Source organism: Pocillopora verrucosa, chromosome 1 (genome assembly GCF_036669915.1).
Source record: "Pocillopora verrucosa isolate sample1 chromosome 1, ASM3666991v2, whole genome shotgun sequence".
Taxonomy (NCBI): domain Eukaryota; kingdom Metazoa; phylum Cnidaria; class Anthozoa; order Scleractinia; family Pocilloporidae; genus Pocillopora; species Pocillopora verrucosa.
This window is the reverse complement of record NC_089312.1, coordinates 13,801,862-13,818,178: the sequence shown is the minus strand read 5'-3', so window position 1 is coordinate 13,818,178 and position 16,317 is coordinate 13,801,862. Positions and strand designations below refer to the sequence as shown.

General features: G+C 35.7%; 1 protein-coding gene across 1 annotated transcript; it reads right to left on the bottom strand.

Moving 5' to 3' along the window:
- Positions 1 to 1,333: 1,333 nt before the first annotated feature.
- LOC131786345 (transient receptor potential cation channel subfamily V member 5-like) lies at positions 1,334 to 16,091 on the bottom strand. The gene is made up of 18 exons (XM_059103390.2): positions 15,402 to 16,091; positions 14,164 to 14,337; positions 13,335 to 13,524; positions 11,500 to 11,653; positions 10,441 to 10,569; positions 10,178 to 10,270; positions 9,415 to 9,471; positions 8,224 to 8,306; positions 7,380 to 7,455; positions 6,661 to 6,789; positions 6,050 to 6,160; positions 5,605 to 5,756; positions 5,102 to 5,211; positions 4,437 to 4,549; positions 3,636 to 3,689; positions 3,149 to 3,265; positions 2,619 to 2,762; positions 1,334 to 2,345 (listed from the first exon to the last, which is right to left on the bottom strand). Exons 1-18 carry the CDS (start codon positions 15,796 to 15,798, stop codon positions 2,244 to 2,246), a joined length of 2,385 nt encoding a protein of 794 aa, XP_058959373.2. The 5' UTR covers positions 15,799 to 16,091; the 3' UTR covers positions 1,334 to 2,243.
- Positions 16,092 to 16,317: the final 226 nt, after the last annotated feature.

Here is a 16,317-nt window from a genome sequence, read left to right as displayed (position 1 = left end):
ACGAGACTTTGTGCAGAAATCGTCGAAAGGAGAGCACACGCATGCAATTAAATAAATTGGAACAGTCTTCTGTTTTGATTGCTTGGTTTGTTAATATGAATTGTTATGGTGTAACACTGTGCGGCGTACTCGTATTGTATGCAACAGAGTGGTTGCAGATATATGAGGCGCTTTTTCCCCCTATCACCACGGAAAAGAAAATCCTGGTGCCTAGTTGTTCAAAGGGCAGAGAACGCTATCCAACAGATCAATCACTATCCAGCAGATAAGTAACGAAATAGATAAGCACCGAAACGTGCCGCGCTGTCCACCGGATAGAGGTTTATCCAGTGGATAGGGTTATCCACTCTTCGAAAAACCGGAGCATGATCTTCAAATATGGCGTGTGCTTCTGTGGTGACGTAATTATCTCGCATCTATTTCGCTGTTATTGCGCATGTCTAGACACAATGTAGGTCTTAACCAACGAAAGGAACCATTAAACGCAAACAATTAAAATTGCAGGAACGTCTATCTGCCTCATATGGCAACTTGCAATATCCGGGGTTCGTGTAATAATTGGGTTGGCCATGTTGGTTAACAGCGCCGACCTGGTACACCTAAATCAATTCCTTCTCTTTAGACACAGGACTAGAGTATGGTCAGTGGTTGAGTGGCCTGTTTGGAAACCATGACAGCTCACAAGCCTAATTTCTTGCCTAAACTCACCCGCGAGGTGTTCGTTTCAGAAACAGCGCAAATGAAATAGTTGATCATTAAAAATTAACTAAAAATTTCCTCTTTCCTCGTATCACTGTTACTATAGGCGTTTTAAAAAAAGGGTTCCGATCACGAGAAGAAACACTCCCAGGTGAAGGTTCTACACATTTACTGCTCAGCCATTCACTGTCCCACTGATGAAGAGCTAATCTGGATACGTCTGCAAACATTGAAATTTCCATGCTCTTTTTTCATGCAAATAAATACCCTTTCTAACATTTTTCGCACTCAATTATGTACCCACCTCTCTCCAGTAAGCCTTTCATAAGCGTCCCCCGTCTAGAAGAACAGGAAATAACCAAACCCGGGGGGGAGGAGGCGCTTACTATAGCATTTACGTCAGAGTTGGGAATTCAGTGATAATCTTATGATAATTTCCTTCAATTTGACCAATTTTGTTCTTAGTTTTCAACGCTGTTGACATTCCGAGTCACGTTTTCAGTTGGCCCTACACGATAAGGAAACAAAATTAAGGCACTGAATTCCTACAAAGCATCACTTTTTTATTTTATTTATACCAAAAATCCTACCACAAACACTTCAATTTGAAAAAAAAAGTTAACCAGTCAAAACATTGTGGTCGCAGAAATCTTTATTTTCTGTTGTAAAAACACTAAGCTAAGGCGTACTCATAAATAATACTGTGCCTCGTAGGCAATAAATATCCTTTAACATTGCAATGCTATAGAAATGCAACCCGAATTGTGTACAGCTGAACGGGTTGACGGGAAATTCTTACTACGTAAACTCTAACTTAAGACTTGATATTTCGTGCATTAAATTTCCGCATTTCAACAATTCCAAATACTTCAGTTCAAATCTACATATAACAAATATTCTGTTTGGAAGGGCAACCTTTTTCCCTTACCAACCGTACGTTTTAACTTTCAGAATCAATGAAACTTAAAACCACTATTTGTAAACCGTACGATACGATGAAGACGAACCCAGTCTCTTTAAAAATTACAAATAATTATGAAAGTATTTACGACCAGCCACTGTGCGAAATAAGTAAAAAGAGAGGCTGATACTTGTAATAAAATAAATGTACAAGTATTTTCACAAGAAATACTCAAACTACTACAAAATGCATTGGTGTTTGAAAAAACATTCATTTGTAGAACAAACAGAAACTCCTATAACTTTGATTCTTGATTCATTTACCTGCAAAGGTTATTAAATGAAGGAGGAGACGTTCACATTGTATTTTATCAAATTGTGTTTTTGCACCAAAAAAGAATTTTGACAAATGTTTCTTGGGTCGAACTGCCTTAAATAAGTGTTCTACGATGAGGTTAAGCTACAAATGTGAAAGTTCAAAAAACTTTGTAAAGAATTATGAATAACTCATGAAAAATTTTTACTGAATACACTCATTTGGATAATAACGAGATCACATGACTCAAGGAGACTCAGGGAGTTAATAATTCACTACATGTAGTGTCCATTAATCGATTCAGTGACAGCGAACCAATAGGATTTCTTCACACACTCGTATCCAACCAATCGTAATCCTTCCTCGGCAGTGGTATGGAATCCTTGACTTTGCCTTTTGCCCGTTGTTTTGGATCGTTAGAAACTTGGGTCTGGGAAACGTGAAACAAATTTAGGAAAATTGGTGAGCAACATACATGAAGGGCTAGGTAATAAAATCTTCAGGACAACTGCTTGATACCGGCAAGTTATGAATAAATCAGTTCAAATCGACAAATACAGCGCCTGAAATACGACAAAATGTACAAAGTACATCGCAATATTCACTCTGAGAAGACCAAAGGTAAACTTTCATTTAGTAACATTCATTTATCTTCCATACATTTATTTTTTATAACTTGAAGAAGAGCTGTCAACATACTAACCTGTTGGTGATCTTCATGTTTCCGCAGCCTCATGATCAGTGCTCTTTCCTCGTTAGTACCCACGCTCTGTGAGTACAGCTTCTGTGCGGCGAGCCTTTGTTTCGGGGTGAGCATGCGCTCTACGGCAAGTACAATACGAGCCCACTAAGAGAAAAAAAATACCATTTTAGTTAATCATATAGACTAAATCAGTGGAGCACTTTTCGACTGATTGTCGTAACACAAAACCAAAGCAATCATTACAGCCAATCATAGCAAGGGAAATATCACAGTAGCCAATGATAACTCGAAGTAAAAACAAGCACACTGCCTGAAGCGCGGGAAAACGCGGGTGACCAAGTCGCGATGGGTTTTAGTTTTGAATCTGATTGGTTGAGAAAGTGGTGCAAGTTTTCTGGACCAATCATAAAACGAAAGAAAGCAAATTTACAGCAATCCCAGATTACTTCTGACACTCTATTGAAAATTTTTCTAAAACGAAGTGAAGAAATTGATAAAATCTTGCGGCGGGAAAAGTTCATTTCATTTACCTGTCGTGTCCATTCCTTTTCAGTTTCTGCAACTTTAAGGTACGTGTTTCCCATCATAGCAATCAACATGTTCACAATCAACAAGGCTCCGAGGATCATAAACAGGAAAAACATGATCTGCAGGAAAAAAGGAACCAATTAAGTAAGCAACCAGTTTACGAGTTCAGAACAATAGCAACAGAAAACATTTCGAGGGAATGTCATAAAACCATAACTAATCGATACCGGCCAATCAGAACAATGGTTATAACAACAAGAAGCCAAGGAACTCAAAACAAATTCATGTGACAGCCCTCGAGAAAGGGACAAGTGAACAAGCTGGCTGCTAATGGTTTACGTTTTGCATCTCAAGTATGAAAGAGTTTTTTAAAAGTTCTCCAATGCAACAAAACTAATGAAAGCCTGGATCACTTTTTCCCTCTAACTGAATACCCCCAGATGCGAAAATGAATCCTCATGTCAATGGAAAAGGATGGAGGTTTCTTACCAAACCCAGAATCTTAAACGGCGAGTTACTGTGTGCCACTTGTTCATACAACTCCTGAAATTTAAAAATTGTGAGACTACATGTTATAAATGTAGGCCTGTTATGAACGTTATGATGATACCACACTGCCCAATTAGATAAAAAAGCGGGACACACAGGGCAAAGGAATCAATTTTTTACAAGCGCATGATCATTGATGAAAAATACTGAAAATTTGGTGAATTACTGGAAAAATGCATAGCAAGGGATTGAAATAGAAAAATATCTTAAAGCAAATGTCATATTATTTACTGACAAGGACTTCATAGGAAGGAACACATTTTCTAAGATATTCTCCTCATGTTCTATATCTTGAAGTATACCATCACGGAAGAGCTTGAAAGACTTTCAGATGTACCTGTTCAGAGGAGCTCAACCTGTGTACAAATGATCTCACAGTTCTCACTTGAGTTTCGAAAAACCAAAGTAATCAAGACAGCCAATTGCAGCTAAGGTTGACATCATCACTAGCCAATTAGAACTCCCAGTAACAACAGGCAAACTGCATGAAACGCGGGAAAACACGAGTGACCAATCACGATTGGTATACCGGTAAGTTTTCAATCTGATTGGTTGAGAAGGTGGCGCGAGTTTTCTGGACCATTAACAGAACGAAGTTAAGCAAGAACAAAGCAATCATGGATTACTTACGAAACTCAATTGAAAACGGCTCAATGAGAATTCATTCAATACTGTCTTTCCTACACGTTTTACCGACCTGTTCCACTAATAACATAGGTGTACCCACGGTTCAGAGCATACCTCATATTCTCCTAATGAAAGAATTACGAGTCCAAGGCCGGCAGAAAACCAGCGTGTAAAGAGATTTTCCTGGACGGATTTGTCGTCATACCCAAGCGTCACCAAAAACATGGCTAAAGAAAACAAAATGTAGACAATACCAAATCAACACCAAAACTTTCTCACAAACCAGCCTAAAAGAAAATTAAAAAAAAAAACCCAGGGAGATGAGGTTGCAGTTATCTAATCATTTTTCACAGTATTATACGGTTATTGTAGTTGTGTGTAGTTGTAATTTTCATTTACTTGCCTTCACAATCAGTCAGATTTGAGACAAAACATACAAAACAATGTCATAAATTGTCAAAATCTATTTACTAGTAATATATTAATTTTAATTTATTAACTAACAAAATACTAGTATTCCATAATGTCAGGCTTCTAAGTGTTAAAAAATGGTTAACATAAAGAATACTTAAAAAATTAAGAGATCCTGCTTGTATAACTTTATGAGGGAGACTATTCAAGAGCAAAACATTGCTATGGTAGAAACCTTTACCAAGAAGATAATAACCTCATTAAAATCGAAAAGCTAATAAAATTAATTTGCAGAATCTCAGAAAGTACAATGCGATTGAGGCTGAAAATTGAATTGAATAATGACATAACTAACAAATCTTCCCCACCTTGAGAAAATCCAATTACAAAAATCATGTAAATGATGAAGAAAATGATGAAATCCCTCCTTAACATCTGATAGATCATAACCACAAAAGGCCCTACAAGAGCAAAACCCCTGAAACACAAAATTAAAGTATGTCACAATCACCATACAGTATTACTTGCATCATCAAATGGAAAGTGATTCTGATCAAGAATGGATTCTACTTTTAAATGAGAGAAAAGACAGAAATGTAACTGTCAGAAATGTAGCAATAGCAGGCTTTAAACCATGGCACCGACAACATCTGATAAGAGTAATTGTACATTGAGCAAATTTTTTAGTTTTCAAGTTCATCATTAAAATTGAGTAACCAGTAATCATGAGTGGGTGGAAAAGCACTGCATTGAACAGCTGCAAGAAGAGGGACAATATCTGAGAATTGGGATGTTGATTTTGACTTTTCATGCACTTAGCAAGTAAATATAATGCTTTAAGGGACAAAACAAAGTGAATTTATTGTCACACCTGCAGAATGTGAGAGAGTAAGGCCAGGCCAGAACAAGAGCTGCAATTACCAGGTGATCTTCAAGATTAGGTTCACAAGTGAAGCGTGCTGCTAAGCAGGTTAGTAATAACACACAAGATAACACCAGCAGGAGTCGCAGAGGGTTGTGAACCTGAACAAAGTATACCATGAAATAAAACAGGGTTGATGAAACAAAAGAAACACCACAAAAATTAAATTCAATGTTATCACTTTGATCACTTCTCAATTTCCCCTCCCCCTGAGGAGCCATGAGTTCAACTTTTCAACTGCAATGGACAATGCAGTGTAAATACTTAGTGAGGAACATACCATACTAGGTTATTGTTAACAGTAACATTGACTGTACTTTCTTGTACTAATTTAAAAGAAGTAAAAAGTGAAAATCATTAACCTTTCCTAACTGCTACATAATGCGACTCTTACCAAGTCAAAGAAAACAGGCTTGAGTCCCTCCTGAAAAATCACCTCTCGAATGAGGATAAGAATGTAGATGAAAGCAAACAGCAATGTCAGGATTTCAAAAGCAGCTCGAACCTGTAGAAAATAAGTTCAGTTTAAAGAGGTTCTGACATTACTGAGATTTTGCATATAAGATCCTTTGTTTAGACATCACAGTTATAGGAAAAAAAGAAGCAACACTATGCCATTGCCAGGAAAATTGGGGTGGGGTTGAAGTTGAGAAAAAATGTTACTAAAAAAATCCAGCTGAATAAAAGCAAATGAGATGTCTTTTTAAAGCTTTTTCATTTAGCCTTTCAAGGGCAATTTGTTATTAAATGGCAGCTATTTTTTTCAGGCTTCAAGGCAGGTATAAGACATCTCAGTTTGAAATACAAATACATTGTTATTGCATGCCAAAATAATCAACTTGAGCAATTATGTGAACCGTGACAACAGAGAAATTGTGCAAATACTGCAGGATTCTATTCTCAAGAACGATTAAAAAGAGTTACTCATACTGACTTAATATCATGATAATGCTAGATTGAAGAGAATCCATGCAATTAATAACCAAGTATACAGAAACCACAAACCTGTTGAGTGCTGTCATTCTTAATTGTGTTAAGGAGAAAACAGGAATCACAACTTGTGGTATTTGATGTCATGGAGGAGTTGATGGATGTAGGGCTGCTGTTTTTAACATTGTCATCACAATGCAAGTCCTACAAGGTACCACAAAAATCATCATTTGCTATTTTTAAATTCACTCATCACAAGAAGACACATGTTATGTACATGTAGATATTACATGAGGTTTAAAGAAGTTTTACATTGAGTGTTCAAATTAGTCATTAATTGCTCTGGTTTGGTTTCCCTGTAGTTAATTGTTATAAACATGTAGTAGGTACAAAATGTCATTGGTACAAAATGCCCTTTCTATTTATGCAGAGGCGGATCTATGGAAAGGGTGCAGGGAGTGGGCACCACATTATGAGATGACCTGAAATTTCTAAAACAACTTCATAGTCATACAAAATCCGCTGTATGTTTGCTACATGTAAGTATTCCCAGCAGTTCACATAATGTTATTGCCTGGTCATAAGCCGTCTTTTCCATTATTTGCTTTTAAAATTTGTTTAAGTCGCCCATCAGTTACATCCTTCCTTATTGATGCACCCCCTCCTGAGAAAAATCCCTGGATCCAGCCCCGTTACAGTGTATAATTTCTGTCAGTAATTGGAAGCAAAAATTTAAAATGAAACATCAATTGCAAAGTTAAAAAGGCAATGTAACAAAATTGGTTGGAACTTACACCAAGAGGGCGGAGGAGAACAGCAACACTTAATGTGATGAGAAAGAAGATGTACAGAGCCAGAAGCTGATAAAATCTGAGAAGAAAGATAACAAAATAATAATTAATAAAAACAATTATGAAATAACATTTTAATGTAATTAATAATAATAAATGAGATATTACAACAAGTCAACAACTTTTTACCTGGTGTGATAGTTATGGGTAGTACATAGCTAGTTCAACAAATTTCATGACTTGATGGAGATGCTTTAAAGGGAAGGGAATATAACCTTGACAGCTTTTAACCCTTTAACTCCCATGAGTGACCAAGACAGAATTTCTCCTAACAATATCAATACAATTTCAACCAGATAAGTGATGAGAATAAAGAAAAATATAAATTTGGGGATAATTAGTCCATCCAACACTAAATTCTCTGAACCGACATTGTAAGAATTGTATGGTTGACAGTAAGGAGAATTACAAATCTGATCTGGGAGTTAAAGGGTTAAAGGAGGTGTAGTTTGATCCATTTAGTAACTAATGTAAAGAAAGTGAGTTTACTGATATATGTAATGCAAGTCACCAGAAAATGCTTCTTTGTTTTTTTTATTATATTAATTCTGTTTTTCAACCAGCATTAGCTATGAGTGGGATCATCTCTGTGAATGAAAACCAAATACCCACATTTGTTGTACCATAAATTTGGTATTGGCAAGGATATATACATGAGCGGTCCCAAATAATAATTTTTTTGGAGTACCCTTAGGTACTATACATTTATGTATCATAATGTTTGATACAGTGTGGTACGCGCATGATTATTAACACTGGCAATAGAATATGCCTTAGTTTTACACACCTATAACGACAGGCATGCTTCCATTTCTCTTTGAGCAAATTGTGTAGGATTCCATCAAATAGGACCAAGTGTGATACTGATTCCTGCCATAAAACATCAAAAGCAGACTGACATACATCACTTAAAGAGGTTTATCTAACTATAATTATTACCAAAGAGAGTTATCTATCTATAACTATTATTAAAGAGGGTTGTCTAACTATAATTATAACTAAGTGTGAATCTACTACCGTTCAATCAAAAATGCTGCAATCTGATTAGCTAAGCCACTCACACTCCAGTCCATGGTAGACAGTGAATAGCCAGACAGTATGTGGTAGTAAACAAAAATCAAACACAAAAATACAAGCCTGATAGGTGTTTTGGGTTTTTTCCTCATCAACTACCATGTAACAGGAATCTTGAGCTCACAAATGAATCTAATTGCAAGTTAAATACTAAATCTTCATCAAGGCCTTGATCTAATATTGCGATAATGTTGCAATACATTAAACCAGCGATTTCCCACACTCCAAGCACTTTGCTTAATTTATACTGTTCAGTTCTCAATGACATCTTCTTAATATGAAACTTTTTATACTAGCATGAATCTACTACACTCAATCAAAATGCATGCTAATCCTTTAATATTCATCCTTTTATATATATTAACACCTCCCTGTCCATTTCCAACCAACCCCATGGGAATTTGAACAAACCAATTTTATACAGTTCATATGCCTAGGGGGTTTCTGAGGGGGGGGGGGAGAGGGGGAATGTTGAAGCTTTGCATTGGTTAGTGCATTAATCAATGAACAAAGTATATTTGCTGAAACCTGTATTGTACAAATGCCCACAAGACCATTGAACATCTGATGAATGCAGTTTAAGTTCATTGTTACCAGTAACCTTGATACAGGACCCTAGGTGTCAAACACGCAACCTTTCAAATCTGGTGTTTTGATAGCCTTATTATCAGAGAAATTTAAAATTATCAACTTGGAACAAAACTTTGAATATCACACCATGTAATCTTAACCACAATCAAACTCAGGAAAAAATAATCAAGCTCTGATCCTTCTAAAGGCTGCCTCCACACAATTTTAAAGAGAACTGTCCATTGAATACAGGTTGCACTATGTACCATGAGTGATAAAATAATCATCCTCTTCTAAGTTTTATTCAGTCACACATAAGTCTACTCATTCATACCTCATGTGTAATAAGGTTTAATGCACATTTCTCATTTATCTGGCCTTCTGTTGTCAGCTAAAAAATTGGCAAGAGTACATAAAATTACAACAAACATTATTGAATCAATGTTACACATCTACCGTGACTCCTAACACAACATTAAACCTAAATTGTTATCAGTTGACTATCATTGGGTTCAGGGAGGGGATTGGTGCATAATTGCTCAGATACTGACATTGATCAGCATTATTTGACCAATGTAACAGTTATCAATTTTGACAATTGAGATATACAGGTTTACCAGAGTTTAAACTGAAACCTTCATGGGATTGAAAAAGATTCAAGTTAGGAAATGAAAACGGTACAAGTTAGGGAGGGTCAAGTAATTGCAGGAATGTAAGAGGAGATATGAGGTAAGGGGGGCCATCACATAAATATTGAAAAAAAGAAGGGGGGTCACTTGTTATTCACATGACCTGAAGGGGGAGGGGGGGGGCGCTACAGAAATTTTAATCTTTCCAACATATTTTCTCTCCCTCCCCTCTACATAAATAATGACCTGTCCCCTAGTTAACAATCATAGTAAGAGTCTTGGTTTTTCTTCTTATCATTCTAATTTTTAACAGGAAAATTTTAAGGGGGCTTATTAAACTACAGGTCTTTGAGTTAGCCTTTCAGGAAGGGCCATAAATATGGAAACGAAAATTATTGTTGATATGGAAAACCTACAAAATGTAAGGTAATGCAGAGGACTCTTTACTCTTATGAAAAAAAATCTCACTGTGTCAAGATCTTTCAGAGAGAATGCAGCACATGTCACTTCACCATATTTCCAAAACACGTCTCTCTCTTGTGTCAAAATGTGATGAAACATCTACCAAGGATATCAAACAAGAACAAATTAAATATTTTATTCCACATACATTTATGTAGATGCATTATTAATAATTACCGGTAACAATAAACTCAGACAAACTCATGACTATACATTTACAACTTCATGCAATGTACTTATCATGCATATCCTCAAAATAACAAATTTACCTCTTTGCGAGCCAGTTTAGCAGCAAGGGTCAGAGGTGTCAAGCCCATGTTGTTCATAACAGTGTTAAGTGGTTTTCCACACTGACAAGCACAGTGGCATCCATAATCAAAAATTAGGTCATACATGTCCTGCAAATGTTCAACAGCATTCAAATAAGAACTCTTTTGTACTCAAGAAGTTGGCTTGGTTCTTAAAGGTCTGGTTTTGTTCCAGATTTACAGTGAAACAATTTTACAAAATCTGAAAACTAAAAACAATTATTGGAAATTCTTCAGCAATGCATTAAGTCATATAGAAGAATGCAATACAAACTTAAAGGTTGTTTCAATTCTCCAGAAGCTGTTGATTAATCAAAAATAAACACTTGAGCGAAGAGTGTTCTTCTCTGTTGCAATTGAAACTTTCCTCAATCATGTGTAGGCTTTATTACCAATATGTATAGCACTCTCTCTAATTGACATTAATAAATTATAATTATCAAGTAAAATAGGCATTGTTGGCAAAAAAATCAGAATGAATGTACTTGCAACACAAAAATGCTCCATAAACTGCAATATTAGGTCTCCTTTTCAGCCATTTCTAGCATGATATGAATTTTCAGGGGTTTCAATAAAATTTTCCATAAGCAGCTGCTAATGGAGTAATGTGTAGTAGAGCAAAACCCAAACACAAGTTAGAACTCGCTAGCAAGTTTAACAGACAGTATCAAGAAGTCTTACAAATGGCCCTAGAATACAGTTAACAGCTCTTATTGACACCCAGAAAGGTCTTTCTCCTTAGGTTGAAATCAGTGATATTGCACATTTTTCCCTGCTCATAACAATCAGTACTCTGTATATAATTAGTAACAAAGCTGAGATCATATCATTTCCTCTTCTGCTGGTAACACAAATCTTGGTTTTGTTAAGTTTAGAACCAACACCATATCCAATTCAGCAATTCAGTCAAATGTTGCAAATTGACCATTTTTGTAAAAAGACTTAATCCCTTGGCTTCTCTTGTTGTACTGCTACCCTATTACTAATCAGGTAAATGTGAACAAGGGATTATTTACATACCATTCTATTATGAATAACCATCATATGAAGAACAGTATTGCCATTTGTGTCCTGTTTATTAGGACACGCCCCTTTGACTATGAAATATCGCACCATATCCTCTAAACCAAGACATGCAGCAAAAGACAATGGATATTCTCCAAAATAAGTGTTGCTGTAAGAAACAAAGGACATTTTACAACTTACAAAATTTAAGTGTAAACCAAGAACATGTTTTGTAACATCATACCAATTCTCTGTTAATTTACAATGAAGCAAAGTGCACTTGTAATTGGTTTCTTTCTTAAAAAATCATACATGTGCTGTATACTGTTTTAGGGATTCAAACAAGTATAGGAAACAATATGATTGCCAGTACAATTTGGTGTTTATAAGCACAAGTAAATTTTTCAAACATAACAAAATTACATGTCTTGAGCTCATAGGGCAAGTACAATTTGTAGTCTCTGAAAAACTTACAAGTTTTTATTTAAATCAATTAATTGTGCAAGATTAATGATGTTAATGATATTAGTTGTTAATAATTTCCATGATAAATGAATTAGAGAAAGTCGCGACACAAGCAATTTTGGCACAACACACTGTTTGTTATTCACACTTGTGTTGCAGCTTTGCACTTGTGTTACAATTTTGCCCTCGTGTTACATGAAAAATTCACCCATTTTCAGCCAATCAGACATGTATAATTTTTCCTGTATATGATCATCAAACTAATTCTCATTTACTACCAATAATCATAATTATTTTAATTATCATTAAGATTAATATTTCAATTGCTTTATGTTCATCTTCCATTTTTTTTTAGATTGCTGTGATACAACTGAGGGGGAAAGATAATAATAATAATAATAATAATAAGGACTTTATTTATAGAGGGGGACACGTAACAGCTGAGAAGCTGACAAACCTGTGGCCCTCTAACTAGATTATACAGCATTACAAAATAATACTAATAAATAGATAAATATACAAATAATTACAAAATTCTATGATAGAAATAGCAGGATATATTAAAAATATTCAGAAAGATAAAATTAATTTATAAAAAAATTAATTAAAATTAGATAATGTGCTTTTGCTTAATATTGTTTCAAAGTTGTCCAGGTTTCTATATGAGCTTATAAAATACTTTTTCACAGCTGTTTTGAATAGTTTTATACTAGGCTTATTTTTGATATTATGGGGAAGGCTGTTCCATAACTTAACTGCGTCAACACTGAATGCCTTGCCACCATCGTTATTTCTTAGGTATTTGGGACACACTAAATTTAAATTGCCATGTCTAGTAGACCTATTGTGTACAGAACTGTTCGTCTTGAGCAAGTCTCTGATGTAAATCGGAACATCGCCTTTAAGGCTCTTAAAAATCATTGTACACTTATTTAGTTTGATTTCATCAAAAAAAGGCAACCAGCCTAGTTTACTAAAGTTTACAACACTTCTAGAATAAGAGTCAACTCCAAGAATTACTCGGGCAGCCCTTTTCTGTAACCTTAGGAGACAGTGGAGTTCTTTAGCGTCGCAGATATTCCAAACCATGCTCCCATACATAAGGACGGGTTTAATCAAGGCGTTATAGTATAAGAGTCTTTCTTTTATTGGAAGGTATCTCTTTATCTTCTTCAATAAACCAATACGCTGAGAAAGCTTGGCCTTTAGACTAGAAATGTGGTCGCTAAATGTAAGATCTTGATCGAGTGTTACACCAAGCAATTTATAAGAAGTTACTTTTAAGATAATTTTAAGAGTTATTAATAACTAAAACTTTAAGACAAACACAGTTACACTTAATAAAAAAATAATAATCTACAGAAAAACTCTGCTTTCTTATGTACCTTTCATAATTTGTCTCATCAGTAAGAACAATAGTCTCCTGCCCTGCACGATCTTTTCTTGATTTTCGTTGATCTTCAGGACAAAAGAAAGCTCCATAAGCACGTTCATGTATGTCTGCACCATTCTTGCACAGAATGTGAACCATATGTTGATTTTCATTGACAATTGCCATGTGCAAGGCACTTTCACCTATGAGCACAAATCCTTAAGCTATAACACGTGTGTATAATCACATATATATGAGCTTCAAGCTGTTTAGGTTTTAACAACGTCATGCCACACACCTGCACCAAAATATCAGGCCTCACCAATCTTATCAGGGGTGCTTATTGCAAGGCGGGTGTTTAATCTAGGGAGGGGGAGGGGCCTAATTAAGTCAGTGTGCCAATAGAACAAAAATTAATAGACCCAATAACACACATAAAGGAACTCTGCAAGCACATGGATATAGAATAACTAAGAGTGACTTTACAGAACAGAAACTATTCTCCTCTGCTGATTTTGCTGTAGTTGAAACTTAAAAATAATAATAGTTAAAGCTGGTAACAGAAACAGGTTTTCCCTGTATCCCTACTATTAAAGAAAGTGTGGATGGCAGGGAGCATTTATTTGAGAGAAGCACTTGATTAACATTATGGTCTAAAGGAGTGGGAGCTAAATTGAGACAGAGAGAGGGTGTTTATTAGAGCGTGCACACTTATTCAAGGAAATAAGGTAAACATCAGTAAAAGTACTTCAATTCAAAATCCTAGTGACAGCTTATTTAAGAATAATACTTAATTACACGTTTTGAGTGGTAGAATAACTATGAAATGATATTCATCTCACCATAAAACTCATCACTGATATAAATATCATTGACAAGAGAAGGGAATTTCTTTATGATTAACTTGGCTATATCATAGTGCACTTGAGTTGCATTCAGAAAACACAAGTGAAGGACATTTTCTCCTACAGCAGCACGTTGGTTGATATCCCAGCAAACAGATCTTGTCGTACTCTCTGTAACAAACAAAAAAACGTGTGCTATTAGATCCTAGAATATAATAAACAAAAGTAGCTGCTTTAGGTGTGTGCAGTTCGATTTGTTGATGAAAATTCACTTGAATTCAAAGAATTGATGGAGTTGAAACTGAGTCCTAGCTAGCTTATTGCTCCTGACACATTATAATGCTTGCAAGAAAGGTTTCCAACCTCTCTCAGTCTCTAGGTTTTAATCTTAACCCTTTCACTCCCACAAGTGACCAAGACAGAATTTCTCCTTACAATATCAATACAATATCAAGCAGGCAGGTGATGAGAATAGAGAAGAATATCAATCATGGGATTATTAGTTGATCCAATATCAAATTCTCTGAACTAACATCATAAGAATTGTATGGCAGATAGTAAGGAGAATTACTAATCATATCTTGGGAGTGAAAGGGTTAATGTATTTTACTGTTTGCTTTGAGCCTAACTTCTCCTTAAAATATCACCATAAATCACAATAGGGTCACAAAAATAAAGGAAATGATCACCAACTAAAGAAACTCTAGATTCTTGTCAGCATCTTTGGAAAAGTATGGAGAACAATATGGAGAATATACATACTGATGTGAGGGTGCAAAGTGTTCAGCGCTGTTATTCACAGGAAGAACATTATTAACAAGACTTCAAGTTAGTAGCATGCTAGCAAGCAAAATGAAAATTCTGGTCACCAATAGATGAAATGGCGATCAGCATGTTTAAATTTCATCTGCATCTGCTTCTGAATCTCTGAATCAACATGACTTTTGACCTATTTCATACAATATGTTCAATTATGACCTCATTCAGGCATCAGGTACAAGGTCCCAAGCTAATACAAAGTAATGAGGCGCAACGTGAGATCATAAATGCTTTAAACATTTGTTTCTATCAGCGTAACGCTTTATATGAGAAAAACATAAGGTCTGTATTACTCAAAAATACTTTTATATGGACAAACTGATGTCCGTATAGTTTAAAAACAATTTCTGCAGAACTGTACCTTAGAGACAATAAAACATGATTAATAAATGAAATAATGCATGAACCGTACGTACCAATGTTCTCAGTTTTCATTGCATAATGATCTGTTCCAACGGCTTCGATCGTATCCTCCACTCGACTTGAACATTTAGTAAAGCAAGCCTTCAAAGAGCTCTCTCTCTTAGATGGTTTTTGAACCTTGCGACTCTTTAGTCTCCATTGAACAAGTTCTTCTATATCGACGTCCTTTCCAGCCCCATTGTTGTACAAAAACTTCTCACGAAATGCCTCGACGAGTTCTTCTACCTCAGTGAAGTCCTTCCTTGCCTGAGCTCTCCTGAATGCTTCAACAAGACACCCACCGCCGTTTAGGTCGACATACTTGTACAACTCATTAGAACTCTTCTGAGTTTGGTTTATAACGCCTTGTCCAGCCCCTTTAGCATCTTGATCTGTAGACATGTCTCCCATGATAGACGTTTCTTAAACTCACATATTGAAATACGGACAAGAATTCAGAAGATGTTCAATGACCAATATGATAATAATAACGTTGTCATGTACTTGTTGCCAAGAAGACACCAAAATCCTGCTACCAAACTTGAGGCAGACAGAAGAAATGCGAAAAAAAATCAGAGCAAACAAGCAATTACCATGACCCCTGAGGTGAAGTCTTGCAGTATGTTTTTAGCGATTAAAAACAAGGAAAACAGAAACGAAAAACACAAAACAATGATCAACACTTCAGCGGACGCAAAGTGTAAGGAAAGGCTGAGAAAGCCTGGTAATAAAGCAGTTTCCGTATTTTCTGGGCCCTTCGTATAAGATTCGTAGTGCGTCGTCGTGTTGTGTCGTCGTGTTTCGGTCTCAGATTGTTCTGCGACTGCGCAGTAGGTGTGAGCAGTTAAAAAAAATTTTTTTCGTTTTCGCTTGGGAATACATCACTAGTCAATGTTTTCGTTACTTTTTATCAATTATGGGAAGGAAATG